Raw genomic sequence first — 21,837 nt, 5'->3', positions numbered from 1 at the left:
GTGGCTCAGACGGCAGCGCGTCGGCCTCTCACCGCTGGATACCGTGGTTCAAATCGCGGTCCCTCCATGAGAGATTTGTGCTGGACAAAGCGGAGGCGGGACAGGTTTTTCTCCGGGTACTCCGGTTTTTCCTGTCATCATTCATTCCAGCAACACTCTCCATTATCATTTCATCGCATTTATCAGTCATTAATAATCACCTTGGGAGTGGCAACCCCATTGTAACAACAGCCTGTATATGGTTCATTCATTACATCCCTGACCCAGTCAAAGACTGGACAACCAGATTGTAGGTTTTCATTAAACTTGTAAAAGACAAAGATGAAGTAATACTGACAAGACCAGAAGAAATCAATAGTAGTAAAGTTCAGATGAAAATTACAAAGTGATGGTAAGAATAAGTCCAATGGATTATCTGTATTTTCTGATTATTCATTCCTCCCCTCCCCTTCAATGAGACAGATAATCAAGGTTATACTGTAAGCCCCTTTCAACAGGTGTGCAAAGGTATTGGGATATACTTGCTATAGCTAGCAAAACATTACAATGAAACTCACCTTTGACTTCCGAGATTTTAAACTGTATTCCCCAATGGCTGCATCTCCTCGAGTGGGAATAACTCCTCCAGTTAACATCTTGAAAGTAGTGGTCTTGCCAGCACCATTCACACCCAGTAAACCAAAGCATTCCCCAGAGAGCACACCAAAACTCACACCCTTCACTGCTATGACATTATAGTTATATCTCTTAACTAAGTCCTTAACCAACAGGGCATCGCTACTATCATGTCGGCGGTTTTCCATCTTGAAAACTGAAAGACGAAAGCACATATTAATTACATACATTCATCTTCATTATAGACTTATGATTTTTAGCATTCAGTCTGCAAAACCTCTGTGAATTTACTAAACACTTCAATAATCCTCTATCTGTAAATAGTTCTGTGAGTCGAAACATCACTGTCCTGGTCTCCCTCTACTTCTCTTACCTCCATGACGAGAGTCCATTATTCTTGTAGGTAACATATCCTCCTCCATTGGCCTCTCATTCCATATTTTTAAAAAAATATATAGTGCATATTTCCTGAGTTGATGCCTGCCTTCCTGATAGAGCTAAGAAGCAAAAACGAGTTTGGATACATTTGACGCCAATCCTATGTGGAAGGATGTTTACACCATTACGTGTTGCTGAGGTGATTAGTAGTGTGGCAAGTGGTGTGTATTAAAATGAACAGAAACAAGTCCAAGGCTTGCTTAAAACTATCTGAGCGTGCTCAGTGAAAATTCTGTGAAGCAGGATGCTAACCTGCTTACACAGAGTCAGTGAGGATCTCTCCTCTAGAGACTCTCAGGACCACTAACTAGGCCACTCGGCAGTTGCCCACGGTTCACAAACTATGATGCAGCTACAGTAACCCACACCATGAACCACCTATAGTTGCATATAATCCTTTATTTAATTTCTCCTTCAAGCATGGTTGTGCCATATAATGACATATTGGTAATAATTCTTTGAAAACGGACTTAACTTATTCATGCAAGTAACTGAGTAATATTCTTAAATCAATGCTTTCATTGAGAACAATGAGAAATAAGACCAGCAAGATAACACCTTCAAATTAATTTACACATGGTAGCTTATGCCCTCCAGACCTCTAGAAACAATTCATCAGAAATTCATTGGCAATGTTTTTTTCACTGAATGCCCTGGCATTCCTTAGGAAACAATTCTTAATTCTCTATCATATAAGGTCATTTGGTCTCAGAGTTCAGGAGTTTACCGAGCGAGTTGGCTGTGCAGTTAGGGGCACACAGCTATGAACCTGCATCCAGGAGATAGTGGGTTCGAACCCCACTGTTGGCAGCCCTGAAAATGGTTTTCCATGGTTTCCCATTTTTACACAACGCAATTGCTGGGGGTGTACCTTAATTAAGGCCACAGCCGCTTCCTTCCTACTCCTAGGCTTTTCCTGTTTCATCGTCGCCATAAAACCTATCTGTGTTGGTGCAACATAAAGCAAAAAAGTTCAGGAGTTACTGAATAAGAAATAAACACAGCTGCCTCATTTTTTAGTTTCTTTAGGAAAGAAATGATGATGATGATGATGATAATGTTCTACTGACTATGTTTATGGATTACAAGTAACAAGTAACTAATCTGGCAAAGTTAATGTACATATTGTACATACTGTACATACTGTACATATTGTAAACTATGTAAAAAGCATAAGACCATTGTATTTAGTATTAAGTTAAGTTTACTATTAAGTTCCGATGTTTATAGTTTTAATTCTTGACCTTAAGATTTAGTATTAGGTGAAGATGCCCATAACTAGGGCGAAACATGTCCCTAACTGGTGTTTTTAATTCATGTAGAATTTAATCACTAAAAAATATATTTGTATTGAAAAGGTGGACACAATAATTTTAATCTTGAAAGTGTTTTACTTATGTTTATGGATATTGGACATGCTGATGTGCCAGAATTTTGTCCCACAGGAGTTGATTTATATGCCTTTAATTTATCAACATGAAACTGAGGTATCTAAGTAATTTTAAATACCACCAGACAAGCCAGGTTCGAACCTGTCAAGTCTGTTTCAGAAGACCAGTGCTCTACCGTCTGAGCTACTCAGTTCGGCTTAGCTGAAAGTTTTATTTAACTAATTGATTACATAAAAAGGTTACCATAAATTTTGTGTGTTGTTTGTGATGTAGCCATCCACTAATGTAACGACAGTCAGTATGTGTGTTCGAAAACTAGAAACACTGGGCTTAATTAGCAGATCATCCAAGAATTGTAATCCCGGTTTGAGGGTTTGAAGAAGATCCAGCTAGATGGAACTATCTGATCTGAGAGGTAACAAATCCAATCAAGAAATCCTAGCCATTGTTTTCTAAGGAATGCCAAGGCATTCTGACCACATAACTGTTCAATATTTGCAGGCCATCTGGCTATGCAGCAATCATCTTAGCTGCATGTCTAACGGGTTTGATTTTTAAGACATTTACCCATTTAATGCCTGTGAGTTGTGTTCCTTTAACACTATGGACCAAGCCCATATTATGTACTTGTTCCCAGAAACTAGACAATTTTAGCAAAAAAAAAAAATTCTCTGAACCTAATTCAATGGATTTATTATTAAATGAAAAGCGCACAATGCGCAAAAACAGTTTTTGTACAGATGGTCAACTATGCTAATACCATTCTTATTATTGAAGTTGTCCTCATTTTGCAGTTTTGTGCACGGTATCTTTCACAAGGATCGTTGCACAGGTTACACATACAGTCTTCGTTCGGCTGGTGGAAGTTTTTGGTTTGGCAGAATCTGTGGTGAAATCCAAGAGTGGCGTAACGTGTAATTACGTGCCGTAGCTCGTAATTTGCTTGCTTCCACTCTTTCGTCATTATAGCGTCCGTGGAATAGAAGTCGGACCAAATAGCATTCCTTTTCTCGTTTAAAGTTTGGCGTGCATTCTCGTAGGGCTTGAACATGTGATAAACTAGGCCTAGCTGAAAGGTGCAGTCTTCTAAGTGTATATCTCACTGCATTCAAATATTCTGAATAGTGCACAAGTGTTGCAGTGCTCTCACTGTGTAAACTGAAAAAATAAAAAGTAATTTCAACCTATTTGTTACTCTATTAATGTTATAGATTACTGGTCGTATCATCAATGTAGCTTTCTTCATTATCAGAAGAGCTGCTACCATTACTTTCATCCTCTACAGCAGGGTTTCCCAAATCTTTTTATCTCTCAGGCCCCCTGAGCATATCCGAAGCAAGTCTAACGACCCCTTAGCCACAGAACATAATACTGCATTCAGTAAACAAAAAACCGAAATCTTATTATACCACGTTTGATTTTATTCGTATAATTTAGGTCTAATATTTACTTCCTTTGAAAGTTAAATTAAACTTCCTTTACTTTATAAATGCACGGAAATGATATAAAACAATGTGACACTTGGCTAATAATTACAAGTCTGGATCTCAAAACTTACTAGAAAATATTAACTTCATGTGGTTGTTTGGATGGTGTTGTTTTCCAAAGACCGAATGTTTTTACACGTGTAGTCACTCAAAGCTGAAGATCAGCCTCGATGTAAGTTCTCTTTCTGTATTTCATTTTCATTTGTGTAAGAGCAGAAAAGGCTTTAACGTAGTATTTCCTTTCTAGAAATTGTAGGATATAGGGGATGTCATAGACCCAAAAATCAATCAGAGACGTGGAGTTGTGATATATTCTGAAATTACACATGCCACTCCATCTGATTCTGCACCCAAATCATATTTCAGTTTATTTTTCACTTTCTCTCTGCCAAGATTCTTCCACTAGTTGAAGTTCAGTTTTAAAGAAGAGATTTCTGATTCACAAGATTATTGCAACCAGAGGTGGAAAATAGGCTCCGAGTGTGGACACTAGCAATTCCATGCATGCACGGTTTTGCATGCCACCTCCGACAGCGTGCGGTCGGCCAAGGATGTAATGGCACATAAGCTGTTTCCTAGGTGTGATTCCAGCTATAGAATGGATACCAGGCATGTAAGCATATTATTCACAGGTGATGGGTTTACGAAATGTGTATGACAGGCAAACTCATGACAGCACAGGGAGGGTTGATATTTTTGAAAGGAATCAAATAATTACTTTGACTTCAAAGGAACATAACAAAAGCTATAATTGTCACTGGTTTGAGTGTACAGAACATACTACTATATGAATTGAGAAATAAACATAACACAGGACACCTGAAGAGCTCCTTCTAGAAAAGCTAATGAATAATGTCCGAATAATCTTCCTTCCATGTTGCACACCCAGCATTAGTGTCGGCTACTGAATGAATGATTCGAAGCAGTGTATCGATTCATTCAAGTGTCCGAGTGAATCGATTCACAGGAACGGCGAGCTCACGGCACACGATTCAGCTTACTCCCAGCGGACTGTGCAGTGGCGCACTTACTGGACGTTGATGGGGAGCCGAGCTTCCGCTGCAGCGAGACATTGAATCATGGCACATCGAAAGAATCGTGAACGAGCGCGGCTCAGTGAGACACAAGATACACACGGCTCCTTATCGGCTCACTGGACACTGACGGGTGGCGGAGAGCCGAGCTTCCGCTGCATCGAGACATACAGTGAATCATGGCACACCGAAAGAATCATGAACGAGCGCGGCTCAGTGAGACACAAGATACACACGGCTCCTTATCGGGTGGCGGAGAGCCGAGCTTCCGCTGCATCGAGACATACAGTGAATCATGGCACACCGAAAGAATCATGAACGAGCGCGGCTCAGTGAGACACAAGATACACACGGCTCCTTATCGGCTCACTGGGCAGTGGACACTGGCGGAGAGCCGGGCTTCCTCTGAAGCAATACATACAGAGCCATGGTACACAGAAAGAATCGTACGCTAAATGGACTCCCAAGCTCAGCTCATTTGAAAATAATACCCACTTGCATTCACTGTCGTCTTCTTACAGGGAGGTCTAAATACTAGATGGATTTATTTTCAGTGTTAAAAAGGTAGTCAAAACATAATTCTAAAGTAGCTAGTAAGTAGGTAGGCTATTAGGTTATACTATTTATTAGTTTAATGAATCTTAGTATTATAAATTAGTTGACATTTGACAATTTATTAAACTCGACTCTAGCCTGCCCTATGACTATGCTAGGGGCTTTACGTCGCACCGACACAGATAGGTCTTATGGCGACGATGGGATAGGAAGGGCCTAGGAGTTGGAAGGAAGCGGCCGTGGCCTTAATTAAGGTACAGCCCCAGCATTTGCCTGGTGTGAAAATGGGAAACCACGGAAAACCATCTTCAGGGCTGCCGATAGTGGGATTCGAACCTACTATCTCCCGGATGCAAGCTCACAGCCACGCGCCTATGACTATGAGTCATGCTCATGACTACTCAAAAGTACCTGTTTTATATTGGGAAGAACGGCTCAGTATTGTCTCAGTTCGTATGTCACATCGTTGCACAAGCCTTCAATAATATGTGGACAGTAAGTGAGCCGACTGACGCAATAACTTAACCAACAGTATGTTGAATCAGAAAACCAGTGGGCTACTGTACATTTCGGGTAGACGATTTAAAAAAATCCTCTGCTGATAGAAAAGTACAGTACATATTTTCAAAAATGACTTAGCGAGTTGGACGTGCGGTTAGTATCGCGTAACTATGCGCTTGCATTCGGGGGATGGTGGGTTCGAATCCCAGCGTCGGCAGCCGTTAAGATGGTTTTCCGTAGTTTCTCCATTTTCATACCAGGAAATGCTGGGACTGTACCTTAATTAAGGCCATGGCTGCTACCTTCCTAATGCAAGACTTTTCCCATCCTGCGTCGCCGGAAACCTTCGATGTATTAGAGCGACTAGCATTTTTTTTTTCATTGAAGGTGTCAAAACTTTGTCATTAGTCCCCAACTGTATTCCTGAATAGGTAGGCCGATACACGACTTTTCGCTCAGTCTGGCAACCCTGCTTCAGGCCTGCATCCATCGAGCGTGTTCAAGTCCCACACGTGACCAGTGCCGGAGCTGCTATTGGTTTGAACTTCTACAGATTGCTATTGGTGGAAACTTCTGAAGGGATTCCCCGTGCTTCGAAATTGATACTGTTTACTCGCATTCAGTACTAAGACAGTTCATGAATGTCAGTGAGAGTGAAGTATCTTTCCGCCTGTGAGTGTCGTAAGTGTATCATGGCAAATTTAAGAAGTCCGGTGTGGGATTATTTCGTACGATCAGGGATCGATAAAGTAAAGTGCAATGTTTGTTCGTCAATACTTTCGATTAAAGGCTCGTCTACTACTAATATGAACAGACATTTGCGGCTCAAACATCCTGCTATAAATCCAAATGAAAGTCGTTTAAAGCCACTAAATGGAGCTGGAGATGATCCTGAACGACTTCCTGGAACCGAGTGTATTGTGGCTTCTACGTCTGCTGCCAGTTCAGTTGCTCCAACTCAACAAGAGCGTGTTGTGGCTTCAACCTCTACACTGAACCCAACACAGACCAAAATTACCAGGTATGCAACAAAACCTGTCAATTCACACAAACGTAAAGAAATTGATGTGCAAATATTAAAAGTAATAGTTAAAGAATACCTTCCATTCAGCTTAGTTGAGGGAAGAGAATTCAGAGAATTATTCAATATGATAATTCCAAATTATGAACTTCCTAGCAGAAAAACCCTTTCTCATTCCATGCTAAATGCCATGTATGATGAAACAGGTGATAAAATCCGGTCCACTCTCTCAGAGGAAGCCTCATGTATTTGTATAACCACAGATGGATGGACATCCGTAAAGAATGAAAACTATCTCGCCATCACAGTACATTTTATAGATGAACACTGCATTCTGCAGTCTTTCTTACTGTCGTGCAGTAAATTTTGTGGGAATCATTCTTCAGAGAACATAGCATCTGAACTCAAGAGAATCGTGACAGAATGGGGTATAAGCGAAAAAATTGCTGCATGTGTGACCGATAATGCAAGCAATATGGTCAAGGCCGTGCGTATGTGTCAGTGGGGGCATGTACCATGCTTTGCACATTCCCTTAATTTAATTGTACAATCAAGCCTTGAAACAATTGTGGAAACACGGAACAAAGTGAAAGCAATCGTTGAATTTTTTCATCGAAGCTCACAGGCTACGGATAGACTCAACGTCATGCAAAGGCAAATGGAGCAGCCCATTTTAAAACTGAAGCAAGATTGTCCCACAAGGTGGAATTCCACATTTGATATGCTTAGCAGATTTCTAAAAATAAAAGAACCCGTTCAAAGCACACTAGCCATAGTGAAACCTGATTTACTTGAGAAAACCACAGAGGAGGATTGGTATGTAATAGAAAAATCCTGTGAGATATTACAGTGCTTTGAAGAAGTCACCAAGGAGATAAGCAGTGAAAAGAATGTCACCTTATCGAAAATAGGCTTGTTAATATTTGGTTTGTTGGAACACTGCAATGCATTTCAAAAGAAGCAGTTTAAAAGTGAAAAGTTGACAGCCATGGTTACAATGCTTACCTCTGAAGTAAAATCGAAATTGCATGGTAAATACGCTAGTTTGAAACTTTTGTGGGAAGCAACATTCCTTGATCCACGATTCAAGCAGTATGGATTTCAATCACAGGGCGATATCTACAAAGAAACCAAAGATGCTATAATTTATGAAAGCTCCACAATAGAACTTCTAGGAAATACGGAGCACCAGATTCAAGTTACGAAACCACCAAGCGAGGCTTCCACTTCTAGCTGCTCAACTTCTGTCTGGAAAACATTTGATGCAATTGTCGAAACAGTACTTCAGAAGGACGACAGAAAAGCGGCAAGCACTATCGAGGTTGATAAATATTTGCAGATGCCATTACTTCCAAGACTGGAGGATCCACTTAAATGGTGGCAGGAACACAAACCTCTCTTCCCTAGACTCTTCCAGATTATGAAACGGAGATTATGCATAATGGCCACTTCTGTTCCATGTGAGCGTGTGTTCTCTAAAGAGGGACAGATCATAACGGAGAGACGCAGTCGTCTAACCAGTGAAAAAGTGTCCAAGATTATGTTTTTAAATGTCAATCTGAAATGATGCCTGAAGTTCTGAGAAATGTGAATGAACAACTACAAGTTAGTGTAGCGTATAATATTTGAGTTGTGTATATTATTATTGTGTCATTTTCGTACTGTAACTTCATAAGCATACGGTATATTGATGTACAGAACAGACAACTTTTTAATGCATTTTATTTGTTTAACTTGTTTATATTTAATATGTAGGCTACTTATTATGACCACAGGTAATTTTACATCTAATTCTGTATATATAATAGAGCTGTAACTTTCAGAGAACTGTAGAAAACCATAAGTTAGTGTTTAAAATTTGAGCTATGACAATTATTATTATTAACAACAACTGCGTGAGTTTTTTACTGTAATATTACAATATAGTACTGCACAACTACCTATTTTTTCCTGCATTCCTTTTTTTTTATCTTACTTGTTTTGTACTTACCGTGAATACAATAAAATTTGCAAGTTCCTTGAAATCATATAAGAAACGACTAGGCAAGCAATTGATAGGGAATCTCCCACCTGGGTGACGGCTCTAAATGCAGATCATTGATTATTGTGTGTACAGATGTTTTTTTTATTTAATTAAGTTGTCACTGTGGGGGAAAGGCCTTGTAACATCAACACTCGATATGAAGAGCAACCTGAACCTCAAAGCTAGACGACGCACAAGAAAGGAGTTCATAGTATGAAGACCAGATGGCAGCAGCGAGCAGTGAGCGCTCAATGCTGTTGCTGCCGTCTTACCAGTACATACCACGCAGATGCAGTAGGAGCGGTGAATCTAATGTACCGTGAATCGGATCACTGTATCGATTCAGTAACGTGAACGGAATCAAATGAATCGATTCAGTAAAATGAATCGAATGTCCCATCACTACCCAGCATATGTTATGGTAAAACACATTACGTGTACGATAGTTTACAGTACATGCCTGGTATCTGTTATGTGGCTGGAATCAATGCCAGGAAACAGTTTGCGTGCCAATACACCCTTGGTCGACCGTATGCTGTGTGATGCGGCACGCAATAGCCCAAATGCGGTTTTTATTCATATCTCAAAAAGTAACTGTCCGATTTTGAAAATACTTACACATTTGAACTCGTACGCAGTTGAACTTTTTGGCCAGCTGTTTGTATTCATGCCATTCCAGTAAAAAATATGTAGTATCAATATCTTGGTTATTAATAACTCCATGAAAATAAGTAGCACATTATTTTATAAGCCCCCAGGTATCATTTACGAATATGAAAACAGAATACCAATAAATTTAATGGTTTAGACCAAGGCCTCTAAAACGCCCAAAATCTCATGTGTGCAAATTGAGGCGGAGAGTTCCTGTGCACAGTGCATCGGTCCCACTCGGCTCAGTTCGGACCAACGCTTCGTCTCTGGGCTACTCGGTTAAGCTTGGCTCGGATTTGGAGCGCTGCGGAGCAAGTGAGAAAGAGGGAGACAGGAGGAGCGAGCGAGACAGGCGTGGGGAAAGAGAGAGAGAGACAGCGCTATTGCTTCAAATCGAGGAGTGGGGGTCTGCACTCTAGTCAACCGAGCACCAAGCTCGATAGCTGCAGTTGCTTAAGTGCGGCCAGTCTCCAGTATTCGGGAGATAGTAGGTTCGAACCCTACTGTCGGCAGCCCTGAACATGGTTTTCCATGTACCTTAATTAAGGCCACGGCCGCTTCCTTCCCACTCCTAGCCCTTTTCTCTCCCATTGTTGCCATAAGACCTATCTGTGTCGGTGCAACGTAAAGCAAGTAGCAAAAAAGTCAACCAAGCAAAGTCGTCTTTTGCACCGTGCACTGTGCATGCACCCTGAGAGGCCCTGATTTAGACGTTATTCCGTGTAACATCTAAGATGAATAACCCTGTATACCTCCAAACATACTAGTTGAGGCTTTCACAGCCAGCATTATAACCAATGTTAGTATTTTTTGGGTTTGTAGGCTGTGGTCCAGGAGCATTCAACAGTCCAGACATTTTACCGAAAAGTGCGTTTGGCATTTTCCAGATTTTCACTGTCTTTAACATGACTGGTATTCATTCTGCGGCTGGAATCACACCCCAGAAACAGCTTGCGTGCCAATACGTACTTGGCCAACCGCAGAATGAATGGATACACATAAAATGTATAGACAGGGTCATCAGAGTGTTAAAACTACATGCACATGGAGGCAATTTAAGCACTGCAGTCTGTGTTCCTTATTTAGTATCAGCAGTAATGATTCTCCTACTCTGCACAAACACGCCAGGCTGAGTGGCTCAGATAGTAAGGCATTGGCCACCGGAGCCCAAGTTGTTGGGCTTGGCACCGACAGCTTCACAGCAGTTGAAGACGCCAAAAGCAGTTCTCAGTGAAACGTTGGGATTATCAAATGCTCCTGGACCGTGGCCTACAAGCCCAAAAAATACAGACATTGGTTATACCACTAGTATCTCCCAATTCATCAATTTCACTATCAGAGTTATCTATATTCCTTACTGGATTAACTATTTTGAATATTTTTGTCTTCTCTTACCCTTTCTTCATTTTTACCACTACAATCATAGATGATATATTACCTTCTTCCGCTTCTCTTGAGTCATGAAAAAATAATGAAAATTGCTTTCAAGTGTCATCTAGTGACAGAACTAGTTACTACATAGTACCATGAATATGTAGCTATGATCAAGCCTGTAAAAACTGCAAGCAGGGGTCTTAAATTAATGCTTGAGCCCATAAAAATTACGAGCTTGCTTGATTTTGAAAGAATGGATGCCGATAGAATGTACAGGCATGGACACCAGTGTTAAAACTACAAACAACTAGATGCAAACTATGCACTGCAGTCTGTCGTCGTTACATAGGATCAGCAGTAATAATATTCCTACTCTGCACAAGCGCTGACTACCCGAGCCCAAGTGCCGGGCTAGACCCCCACTCAGTCCACTGGTTTTCAAAGCTGCTAGCCTCGTGTTGGTAGGTTTACCATCACAGAAAACAATGATTAATGGAATAAAACTAAATCCAGGCACTTGGACACTTCCGAAAACTGTGAAATTAGTCACTGGGACATAAAACTAAACAATATTATCAGTAAACATTTACCAACCAAGAGATATCTTTCACCACACTCTAGAATTTCAAGGTATATACAGAAAGACAGGAACAGTGAAAGGAGCACAATATAGGACAAACAAAATGACAGGTCGTGTGGGAAGACTGAGAAATATAAAAACAAAACAAAAAAAGGACTAGGATAATCTTCGCATCTTCATACACCGTCACCTTCATATAATTCTGTATAGAGTAATAAATAAGTCAAAAGATTGTGAGCAACTGCAAAATGACATCAATAATGTTGTAAGTTGGACTGTAGGCAATGGTATGATGATGAACGGGGTTAAAAGTCAGGTTGTGAGTTTCACAAATAGGAAAAATCCTCTCAGTTTTAATTACTGCGTTAATGGGGCGAAAGTTCCTTATGGGGATCATTGCAAGTACCTGGGTGTTAACATACGGAAAGATCTTCATTGGAGTAATCGCATAAATGGGATTGTAAATAAAGGGCACAAATCTCTGCACATGGTTTTGAGGGTATTTAGGAGTTGTAGTAACGATGTAAAGGGGAGGGCATAGAAGTATCTGGTAAGACTCCAACTAGAGTATGGTTGCAGTGTATGGGACCTTCACCAGGATTACTTGATTCAAGAACTGGAAAAAATCAAAAGAAAAGCAGCTGATTTGTTCAGGGGGATTTCCGACAAAAGAGTAGCGTTACAAAAATGTTGCAAAGTTTGGGCTGGGAAGACTTGGGAGAAAGGAGATTAGCTGCTCGACTAAGTGGTATGTACCAATTTAATGGTCCATTAAGGTGTGCTAGGTACAAAATGATGAGCCCAACCTAGCACATGGGGCCAAAACGCTGGGAACCAGGAATGAGTTAGCTGGAAAATTTACCATTTAAATTGGTATTATAAATTTACTAATTCATGACAAATATTTCAGATTCCTTATGGGAATCAACATCTATATCGTAAGTGGTATGTTCCAAGCTATCAGTGGAGATATGGCATGGAATGACATTAGTAGATGAATAAGTTTGAGTGGTGTCTTTAAAAGTATCAAAGATCACAATATGTAGATAAAGTTGGAATTCAAGAAGACAAATATTAATTTATGGGAAGGGGAGTTAGGGATTGGAATAACTTACCAAGGGAGATGTTCAATAAATTTCCAATTTCTTTGCAATCATTTAAGAAAAGGCCAGGAAAAAAACAGATAGGGAATCTGCCACCTGGGCAACTGCTCCAAATGCACATCAGTAGTGATTGATACAGTTAGTAAATTTGCCCTCTCCTCAATTCCAGTTCTTCTACAATTCATTTCTTCCCGGCCCCCAATGAGCTCATTTGTGCTTCCCAGCTCCATTAGGAGGGCGGGCTCCCACACTCACCGAGGAGCCATCTTGACAGATCTCTAGTCTTGGTATAATCATCATCATCATCATCATCATCATCATCATCAATGTCCTACTCTAGTCGTCTGGGTGTGGTTAACGAGCCTCCTCCACTCCTTTCTGTCCTTTCAACTTTTCTTGCTCCATTACTTCCACCACATCCAATCCAGCTTCTTTAATGTCCTTCCAAATCTGATCCATCCACCTTCTTCTCGGTCTTCCAACTGGTCTCTTTCCAGTTCCCTTCTTGCTACTCGTTGCTTTCCCATTCTTTTTACACGTCTGAACCATCTCAGTCTTGCTTTCTGTATCTTCTGTACTAACGGTTCTATATTTAGCTCTTATCTGATTTTAAATTTTTTAATTCTATCCTTTGTCTTTTTAACCGATGTTCTTAAAAATTCAATTTCTGATACTTGGATCTTACTATCTTGTCTCCTATTAGTTACCAGCGTTTCTAGTCCGTATGTTACAACTGGTATAAAATACAGTTTATATAATGTTAATTTCCTTCTCTTGGGTACTTTGTCATCCCATAAAAGCTTTCTGACTTGGCGATAAAATGTTGTACCTTTACTTAGTCTGTTATTAATTTCAGGGTTAATTTCATTACTTCCATTAATAATGGTACCTAGATATGTTGACTGTTCTACATTCTCTAACCGTTCTCCGTCTAAGTTCATTTGGCTTCTCTTTTTCTCTTTTCCACAGTGCATGACTTCAGTTTTCTTTATACTAATTACCGTTCCAAACTCCTTCAAACTTTCATTCCTAATGTCCAGTCTCCTTTGTAGTTTTCTCCCTTTCCAAAAATCACCACATCATCTGCAAATACCAAAGCATTCACATCATTCTTGGTATAGTACATGCAGTAAAACAACAAAGCCAAATTAACACAGGGAAAGAGAAGAGACATATGACATGATTTGCACTTGTTTGTTCCTTTCATTCATCTAACAGTTGTATATAATGTGCCTTCACCTGTTACAGATGAGGCATTCTTTTCTTATGTTTCCCGGCAAAAGGGATCATTATCTTCCTCCACATCTGTGTTTGTCCTGCTAAGCGGTAATTCTGCTATGTACCCCCACTGCCTCATGTTGGGGTATAGAATTATAATAATATAAGAAAATTTATTGAATAGGTTGGAGTCCAACAAATTTTCTTATATTATTATTGAGATTCTTTGAATACGGAAAATAAAATTATTTTCATTACTTGTAAGTATATAATTATGTTGTGTAGTGTATCGGCCTATCAATGCTACGATCGTTAACTTTGGTTTCTTTCTGACAATCTTCACAGCTGGCAAAATTGTTTTTCTACATCTGTTTTTCAAATATTCACTTTCACTTTATTACACCTGTATGAGCTTGTTTTTTAATATAAATTCATCAGAACAGCACACAAACATCTTTATAGCTTCTTTGGCGTAAGAATCATTTGTATAATACATTTGACCACAGAGTCTACAATCAACAGGCCATAACTGTTATTTTGATCAAGCCGACAGCTGACATATTGGCAGGCTGCAACCCAAAGAGTTTAAACGAAAAACTAAAACAGTACATTACCATGATATAACCGAATCAAATGTTTATGTATTTGATTTGTTTTATATTAATTAACTTTTATTATCATTAATTTAATTTTGTAACTCCCTCTACAGATCAGTGGTAGAGTATCTGCCTCCGGATCCCAAGATCGTGGGTTCAAACTCAGTACAGATAGATTAGATTTCTGAAAGGCAGAAGAAAATCCATTCAAAACTTCATGTCATATGATGTCAGCATGTAAAAAATTCTGGAGACATATCTAGTGTTTACCCAACAATTAATTAAAACCTCAGCAAAAAATCACCCAAAAAAGATCTGGTTTATTCTCCACCTGTTAAGAGTAAAATGGAATATCAAAATTGATGCATGGGCAGCCTAGATGACATATTAAAATAATGTCTGCACAAAATAGAGGCTATATGATGATTATTATTATTATTATTATATTATTATTAATTAATTAATTTCATAGTTATTTGATAAAGTCAAAATAAATATAACTCGAGCTACAGATTCTCTTGAAGTTCAATTCTTGAGCTCTCATTACATTACTACAGGTAACAGAACCAAAAGTGTTGACGAACATAACTCTAAGAGTGTATTCAGGAAATAGAACGCTACATTTATGTTCGAATGCAAGATCAGATACACAAGAGAACTAGTGGTTGGTAGGAGGTACAAGTTGAGCCACAAGGAGACATTAGCATAAAGAGAATAAAAGGTCTTTTAGGGAACTATCAAATAACATTTACCTTCTTGTATTCTTGTTTCCTCACTGTATACATCAGAATCCAAATCTCGAACAGGCTCTGCTTCCTTAGCTTTAATATTAGACAGTTTTTCCAGTAACCATTCTATTATTCCAAAATCACGCAGGAAGATAATAGCGAAGTACAATATTGATGACAATGACATGTACAGAAGCAGATGAAAGAGTTTTGCATTGCTCCCACTAGTTTCGATGTAATTATATGGTTTGTCACATTCACTATCCATACAAGCTAGAACAAAGGAAAAAAACATTCAAACACCTGACTACAAATAAAGCACAGAAAAAGTTAAGGAAAATAACATAAAACATACATAACGATCGCAGAGGGAAAGAAATATTTTGAAATTTCCTTTATGTTGCACCGACATAGATCTTATGGCGACGATGGGATAGGAGTGGGAAGCAAGCAGCCATTGCCTTAATTAAGATACAGCGATAGCTGCAGTCACTAAGTGCTGCGAACATCGAGTATTCGGGAGACAGTGGGTTCGAACCCTACTGTTGGCAGTCCTGAAGATGGTTTTCCATTTTCACACCAGGCACTGTACCTTAATTAAGGCCATGGTCTGTCTTCCCTACTCCAGCATGTCGGTAGATGACATCACCCAATCCAACTCTAGGTCATGCTGTATGTACTGAGCTTTGGAATATGATGTGTAGTTTAGAAATTACAGATGGAACAGAACTTATCTAAAAATATCTCAGTTGACTTCCTGGGATGGCACCCTTGTACTGGAGTGAAATTATAGACATACTCATGTCAAGAAACACTACAAAAATATTAGTCGGTCTTTCGAGTTGGATAAACTTTTGTTGTTGCTTTATTCTTAATTACATGTACTATACGTTTGGCTAACCAAATCTAAAAGCTAGATGAGATTTGCTGGAATTTGTATCAAAGAGTATTCAAATTTATGTATCTAGCCATGATCTCAATCAGGGACATTCAACTGGAAAGTTCAAAACAAAATTTGAAGATTTTGGCATTGTTGACTAGTGAGGGAGTAATGTTTTGTTCTGGGAAAATGCACAATTAGTGAGGCTCAGAGTTTCTGTTGTGTCAAGTAAACAGAAAATAATTTGAAGGAAATATCACCAGGATATAACATCCTAGACGTCCGACACTGACAAAATGCTAGAGAATCCATATGTAAGGATGCCAGTGAGTGGTGGGGTTAGTAGTAGTTTTTCATTACTGTAGCATTGATCACTCTTTATGACAGTATGGCTTACATGGCTGTCTAAGGTTACCAAATGTCTCTACTTCATTTGTATTTATGTGTATTTTCTGATTGTCTGTATTTACTTTTAGAAAGAAACAAAAAGTACAAATTCTCTTCAGATATGAGAAATATATGTAAATGGATGATCAGATAAAGAAGCAAAGTACAGCTGAACCTGAGTTATATGTATATCAAGGTGAACATCAAATTGTATGCATGACTAAGAATTCCTTACAAATCAGGTTTAGATATGTTTGATTTGATTTGTTTATCATCAACAGAGTCAATACTTTTCCAATTATAGATAACATAAAAAAATGTCAATTATTAAAACAATTTTCTCTGTTTTCAGGTATGATTAAGATTCAAATTAAATTGTTAATTACCGGGCGAGTTGGCCATGCGCATAGAGGAGCGCGGCTGTGAGCTTGCATCCGGGAGATAGTAGGTTCGAATCCCACTATCGGCAGCCCTGAAAATGGTTTTCCGTGGTTTCCCATTTTCACACCAGGCAAATGCTGGGGCTGTACCTTAATTAAGGCCACGGCCGCTTCCTTCCAACTCCTTGTCCTTTCCTATCCCATCGTCGCCATAAGACCTATCTGTGTCGGTGCGACGTAAAGCCCCTAGCAAAAAAAAAAAAAAAAAAGTTAATTTGTACTTAAGTTTTTTTAATATATCAGGTTTGCAACACTGTTGATTTTGCACTCCATTTTTAAAAATTCATCAAAATAAGTTTCCTTTACTAATGACTGTACAAGTAAGGTATGAACACTTCCTAAATGTCCAGCTATTTCAATTTATTTTTAAGTGGGTTACTGTCCACTTCTGTATAAATTTTACTTTCTCGTACAGCGCTTTTCTCTTTTCATTCTCCATGGGTGACTGACAGCAACGTATAAATAAATTTCTACTGATAGAACCATAGTTTTATAACTCAACAGGCAAATGTTAGCGCTCGGCATCATTTTAATGAGTCTCGTTTTCATAACTTGCTTACAGTTAAAATGGAAGAGTGTCTCATGTCCTGAACACGTGTCCTGTAATCTTTCTACTTTAGCTTTATGCTGCGCAGTCACTTCCTATGACTTTCGCCACGTCACCGCACCATCCTACTATCTGCGGCAGCTTGTTGGTGTGGCACGAGTAACGGATATTACACTCCAAGCTACAAACAATCATCACGACAGACAGTGTGAACTCTCTGAAACAGGTGCATGTTCACTATTAACTTGTTTATATGCAGTACTTATATAGTAGGCTAAATGTCCAACTAAAGCACAATATTGCACTATCACTTTGAAGCTTCAGAACAGCCCCTCATTTCTCAAGAGTAACCGATGTTTATTGTTAGGCCTTAAGTCTTGAAATAAACGCATGCACGGCAGACATGCTTACCCCTCATACCCTTTACCCTGCAACCACGCGACTTCTTGCCAGACGACCATAATATATCTGAAGCTAAATTCCTGCCACCAACAATGTCAACTCTTACTCTACTCTACTGCAACCAGCATACAAACCCTTGCAAATTATTGTGGAACCATTGAACAACTTGAGATGTTTGAAATTGTTAATAGAATATTTATCACAATAACTAGTATTCTGGTTTTGTCTTACTCTTCAAAACTCCTATATTACAACTAACAAAGAAACACAAGACTGCAACAGTGAAATGAGCAGTGTAGCTGTAAGGAGAACTGTACAATGCTGTGTTTTTTTGATGAATCATGTTTTGTTTATGCAATCATAATGGACAATGGTGAGCAGCATGATTAGGACGGTATGCACACAAGGTAGTATGGTTTGTGGTTCAATTATATATGACAGTAAATCACTCTTGTTCACATCTCTACAATCATTACAAGTATCCATCATGTTCACGGCATTCTAAGGCCTCTATTATACTAGGACACTGGTGGCGCGGAAGGTGTCCCCAACGCAGTTCACTAGACACTGATGTCAACACCAGAAATCAGGTACAGATCCATTTTAAAAGATGTTGTCAACAAGTGAGGACCTGCTTTTGCTAGTTCTGCTTATAATGTGATTTTGTTGATTTCTAAATGAAACACCATTTTTAAAAAAATTCAGAATTGGAATTCGCTGCCCTCAAGTCTCGATGCTGTCTGGAAAATTAAATATTCCTAAAATGTTCTTGTCAGCAACACCCTTGTCCTCAAAATCGGTAAGAACCACACCATAATTTCGTTCCACGCATTTAGTTTGGCATTTCTACGACTGTACTCATCTGTTGCATTGTTCCAGATTGCTTGGGTATTTTTCAACTTGGGCTATTAAGTCCTCTGGATTCACTTGCTTATCAATTAAATCGGCAAACTCTTTAATCCCCAGCACCACATATTGTCACAAGATGGCAATAATGTCCCCTCTCGTCCCTTCGACTTTTCTAGCTCCTTGATTTTAAGTTTATTAATGATATTTTTTCTTTGAACTTCAAAGAAAGTCAAAATGGACGCCACAATGCCGGCCTTCTTACTGTATTATAATATTTATAATAGATTCAAATGATGTTATGTTGGAGATAAGCGCAGAATCTAATACCTCTTATTTTTACTTGGTAAGTTTGTAACTATGCCCACTATATCTTGATTAATTTCTGTGCCTTTTTACCCCGTTTTATCGGTAGCAGTTTAGTTACCGTTCGGCCGAACATTATGTTTTGAAGGTATTGCCATATTATATCGCCCTTTGCATGGGTTTTGCCTATTTTCAACGTCTAGCCACATAATGTGTGTGTTTCATACCTTATTTGTATGTATCACTTCAATGTTGTGGCACGATAAGGTCTACTCCAATATTGCTGGTGTGATTGACATCTCCGTTTATATGTGTCTGGTATTTTGGACATCTTGTCGGGGATTTCATCGATGTCTTATGCTTGGGCCGTCTTAAAGTCTCTAAGTCTGCTTTGTAAATGCCTACATGGCATTTATCATCAAAGCTGTTTTCTTGAGACGTTGTGGTGGTTATGTACGTCATGGTGTAGTACATATCTAGTATGGTAATTAGGGCCTATCTATGGTATTACCTCAGTACTATCATATCGAGTGACTTTGCATTTTGGTGCATTTCTACATGGCACTTTGGATCTGTAAGATGCCCGATTTTGTATGTTTGTCGTGCAATTGAGTGGAATAGATCACATTTAGTTACACAATGAAAGAGAAAGATTTATTTCACCTCGAGTTTTTACTTTACTCTGGATTAAGGTTTTATTTTGCTGACTCATCTTACATCCCATTTATGTCTTACTATTGTGCGACCTAGCGGTAACCTTATCCTTTCTTTTGGGCTCTTTTAAAGATAGCCATTTTATTTTTCTGCGCAAATCCTTGAATTTTTCCTTTCATTTGACACTCGTTCTTATGTGACGTATTTTTGCCCATTTTATTTTCTTCTTAGCCCTAAGTCATTATTGAGGAGCCTTTTTCTCCAGGGTCTGTACCCTCTCTGTAGTGCATTACATATTATTCTGAAAATAAGTTATTAATATCGGAAATATATCATCTCTGAGGTAAACGGGATATTATGCAAAATAGTTTTTCTCCTGATGAAAGAACGAGTGGGGGCCCTAGCCCATCTCTGGTACTGAAGTACTGTACACAAATTGTATTATCTTATGAAGGTCACTAGGAGTTATGTTGACAATCTTCACACGCAAGTACTTCTAAGTACGCTCTAAAAGAATGTATGATCTGTATTTTTTCTTTATTGTTATGAATTTATTTATCTTCTATTTGAACCTTTTTAATAAACGTGTGTTTAAGTCTTATCTCTTTCTTTCCTTTGCTGTAGTAAGGTTGGTTTGGTTGGGTACATACGACAAAAAGAGTCCAACCTTCAAACAGTTTCTTGTTTGCTCTGATCGACGATTTACCGGACCTGAATACTTTTCCACCACATTGCCTCTCTAGTATTTAGACTCTGGTGTCTAATACTTATCGCCTTGCATTATCGCAATCTCTTCATTTACTTTTTTTCTCCGTGTTATCTCGGCTGATTAGAATAATGAAAAGGGGGGGGGGGGGAATGTCACAATACCGTTGGAGGTTCAATCGTCTCTGAATAGCACTAAGGATGGCTGTTAAAATTTCAACAGAACCCCGAGTGTAGCCCATTATTTCACACCATAAGATGTTTTATGGAATTTGTTATAGTTCTTACTGTATCTCTTTTCTACTTCCGTTTTCTGCTTTAATTTCTTACCTCTGCCTTGCCTCTTTAGGCTTAAGTAATAACACCATAAGTCACCTTCTTACCTAAGAATCTCAGCACCTAACTCTGTTTTCCCGCTTTCTTAAATCCATAACTCATATCATAATTTAGTGAGAGACATTCCATTTTTCAAATACACTCACTTGGTATTTACACATGTCCTATCCGGTTGGGCTCAGTTATTATCCTATCTTCAATTAACGCCAACTTTCTTAACTGTATTACTTTCTTCTTTAATTTCTCTGTATGTATGCAACTGCTAATCCTGAAAACTGGACTCTCTTTGAGGAATAATTCCAAGACGTTCAAGTATGTAACTTTTGGCCCCAGAAAATATTTAAAAAATGGAGGCAATTTTAATAATGGTGCAGACCTTCGTTTCGGGGGTAATTGGTGGCTAAATGGCAAGTCTTATTACAAAACAAACAGTACATTCATGACTCAATTTGGAGAGATCTACAACTTTGGCCCTATAACTTCATGTCGTATCTCGATCCCTTATATTGAGATAGAGTTATATTTCTCAATTTTATATTAATTTTGTACTTTTACATGCATATTTTAAAGTTTGACACACTTATAGGAAAGATAGAATCATCAAACACAGACACGACGTTCCATTTAAAAGCAGTGAATCTCGAATGAGGGTCTGCATTTATAATCATGTGCCACGTCCGACTCGTTGGCTGAATGGTCAGCGTACTGGCCTTCGGTTCAGAGGGTCCTGGGTTCGATTCCCGGCTGGGTCGGGGATTTTAAACTTCATTGGCTAATTCCAATGGCTTGAGGGCTGGGTGTTTGTGCTGTCCCCAACATTCCTGCAACTCACACACCACATACAACACTATCCTCCACCAGAATAACACGCAGTTACCTACACATGGCAGATGCCGCCCACACTCATAGGAGGGTCTGCCTCACAAGGGCTGCACCCGGCTAGAAATAGCCACACAAAATTATTATTATTATCATCATGTGCAACAAAATAGATCTCAAATGGAAACACGGATTCAAGG

General features: G+C 39.0%; 1 protein-coding gene across 1 annotated transcript in view; it reads right to left on the bottom strand.

The window, feature by feature from the left end:
• LOC136872268 (phospholipid-transporting ATPase ABCA3) overlaps nt 1–21,837 on the bottom strand; it is a 341,741-nt gene that overhangs the window by 60,116 nt on the left and 259,788 nt on the right. Inside the window, exons 22-23 of the mRNA XM_067146089.2 lie at nt 15,340–15,588; nt 558–811 (exon numbers count right to left, since the gene is read on the bottom strand). Of these exons, the coding sequence (XP_067002190.2) occupies nt 558–811; nt 15,340–15,588 (503 nt within the window). The remainder of the gene's footprint in view (nt 1–557; nt 812–15,339; nt 15,589–21,837) is intronic.

This window comes from Anabrus simplex, chromosome 4 (genome assembly GCF_040414725.1).
Source record: "Anabrus simplex isolate iqAnaSimp1 chromosome 4, ASM4041472v1, whole genome shotgun sequence".
Taxonomy (NCBI): domain Eukaryota; kingdom Metazoa; phylum Arthropoda; class Insecta; order Orthoptera; family Tettigoniidae; genus Anabrus; species Anabrus simplex.
The sequence above is the reverse complement of the archived record's forward strand: the minus strand, read 5'-3'. Positions and strand labels throughout refer to the sequence as shown.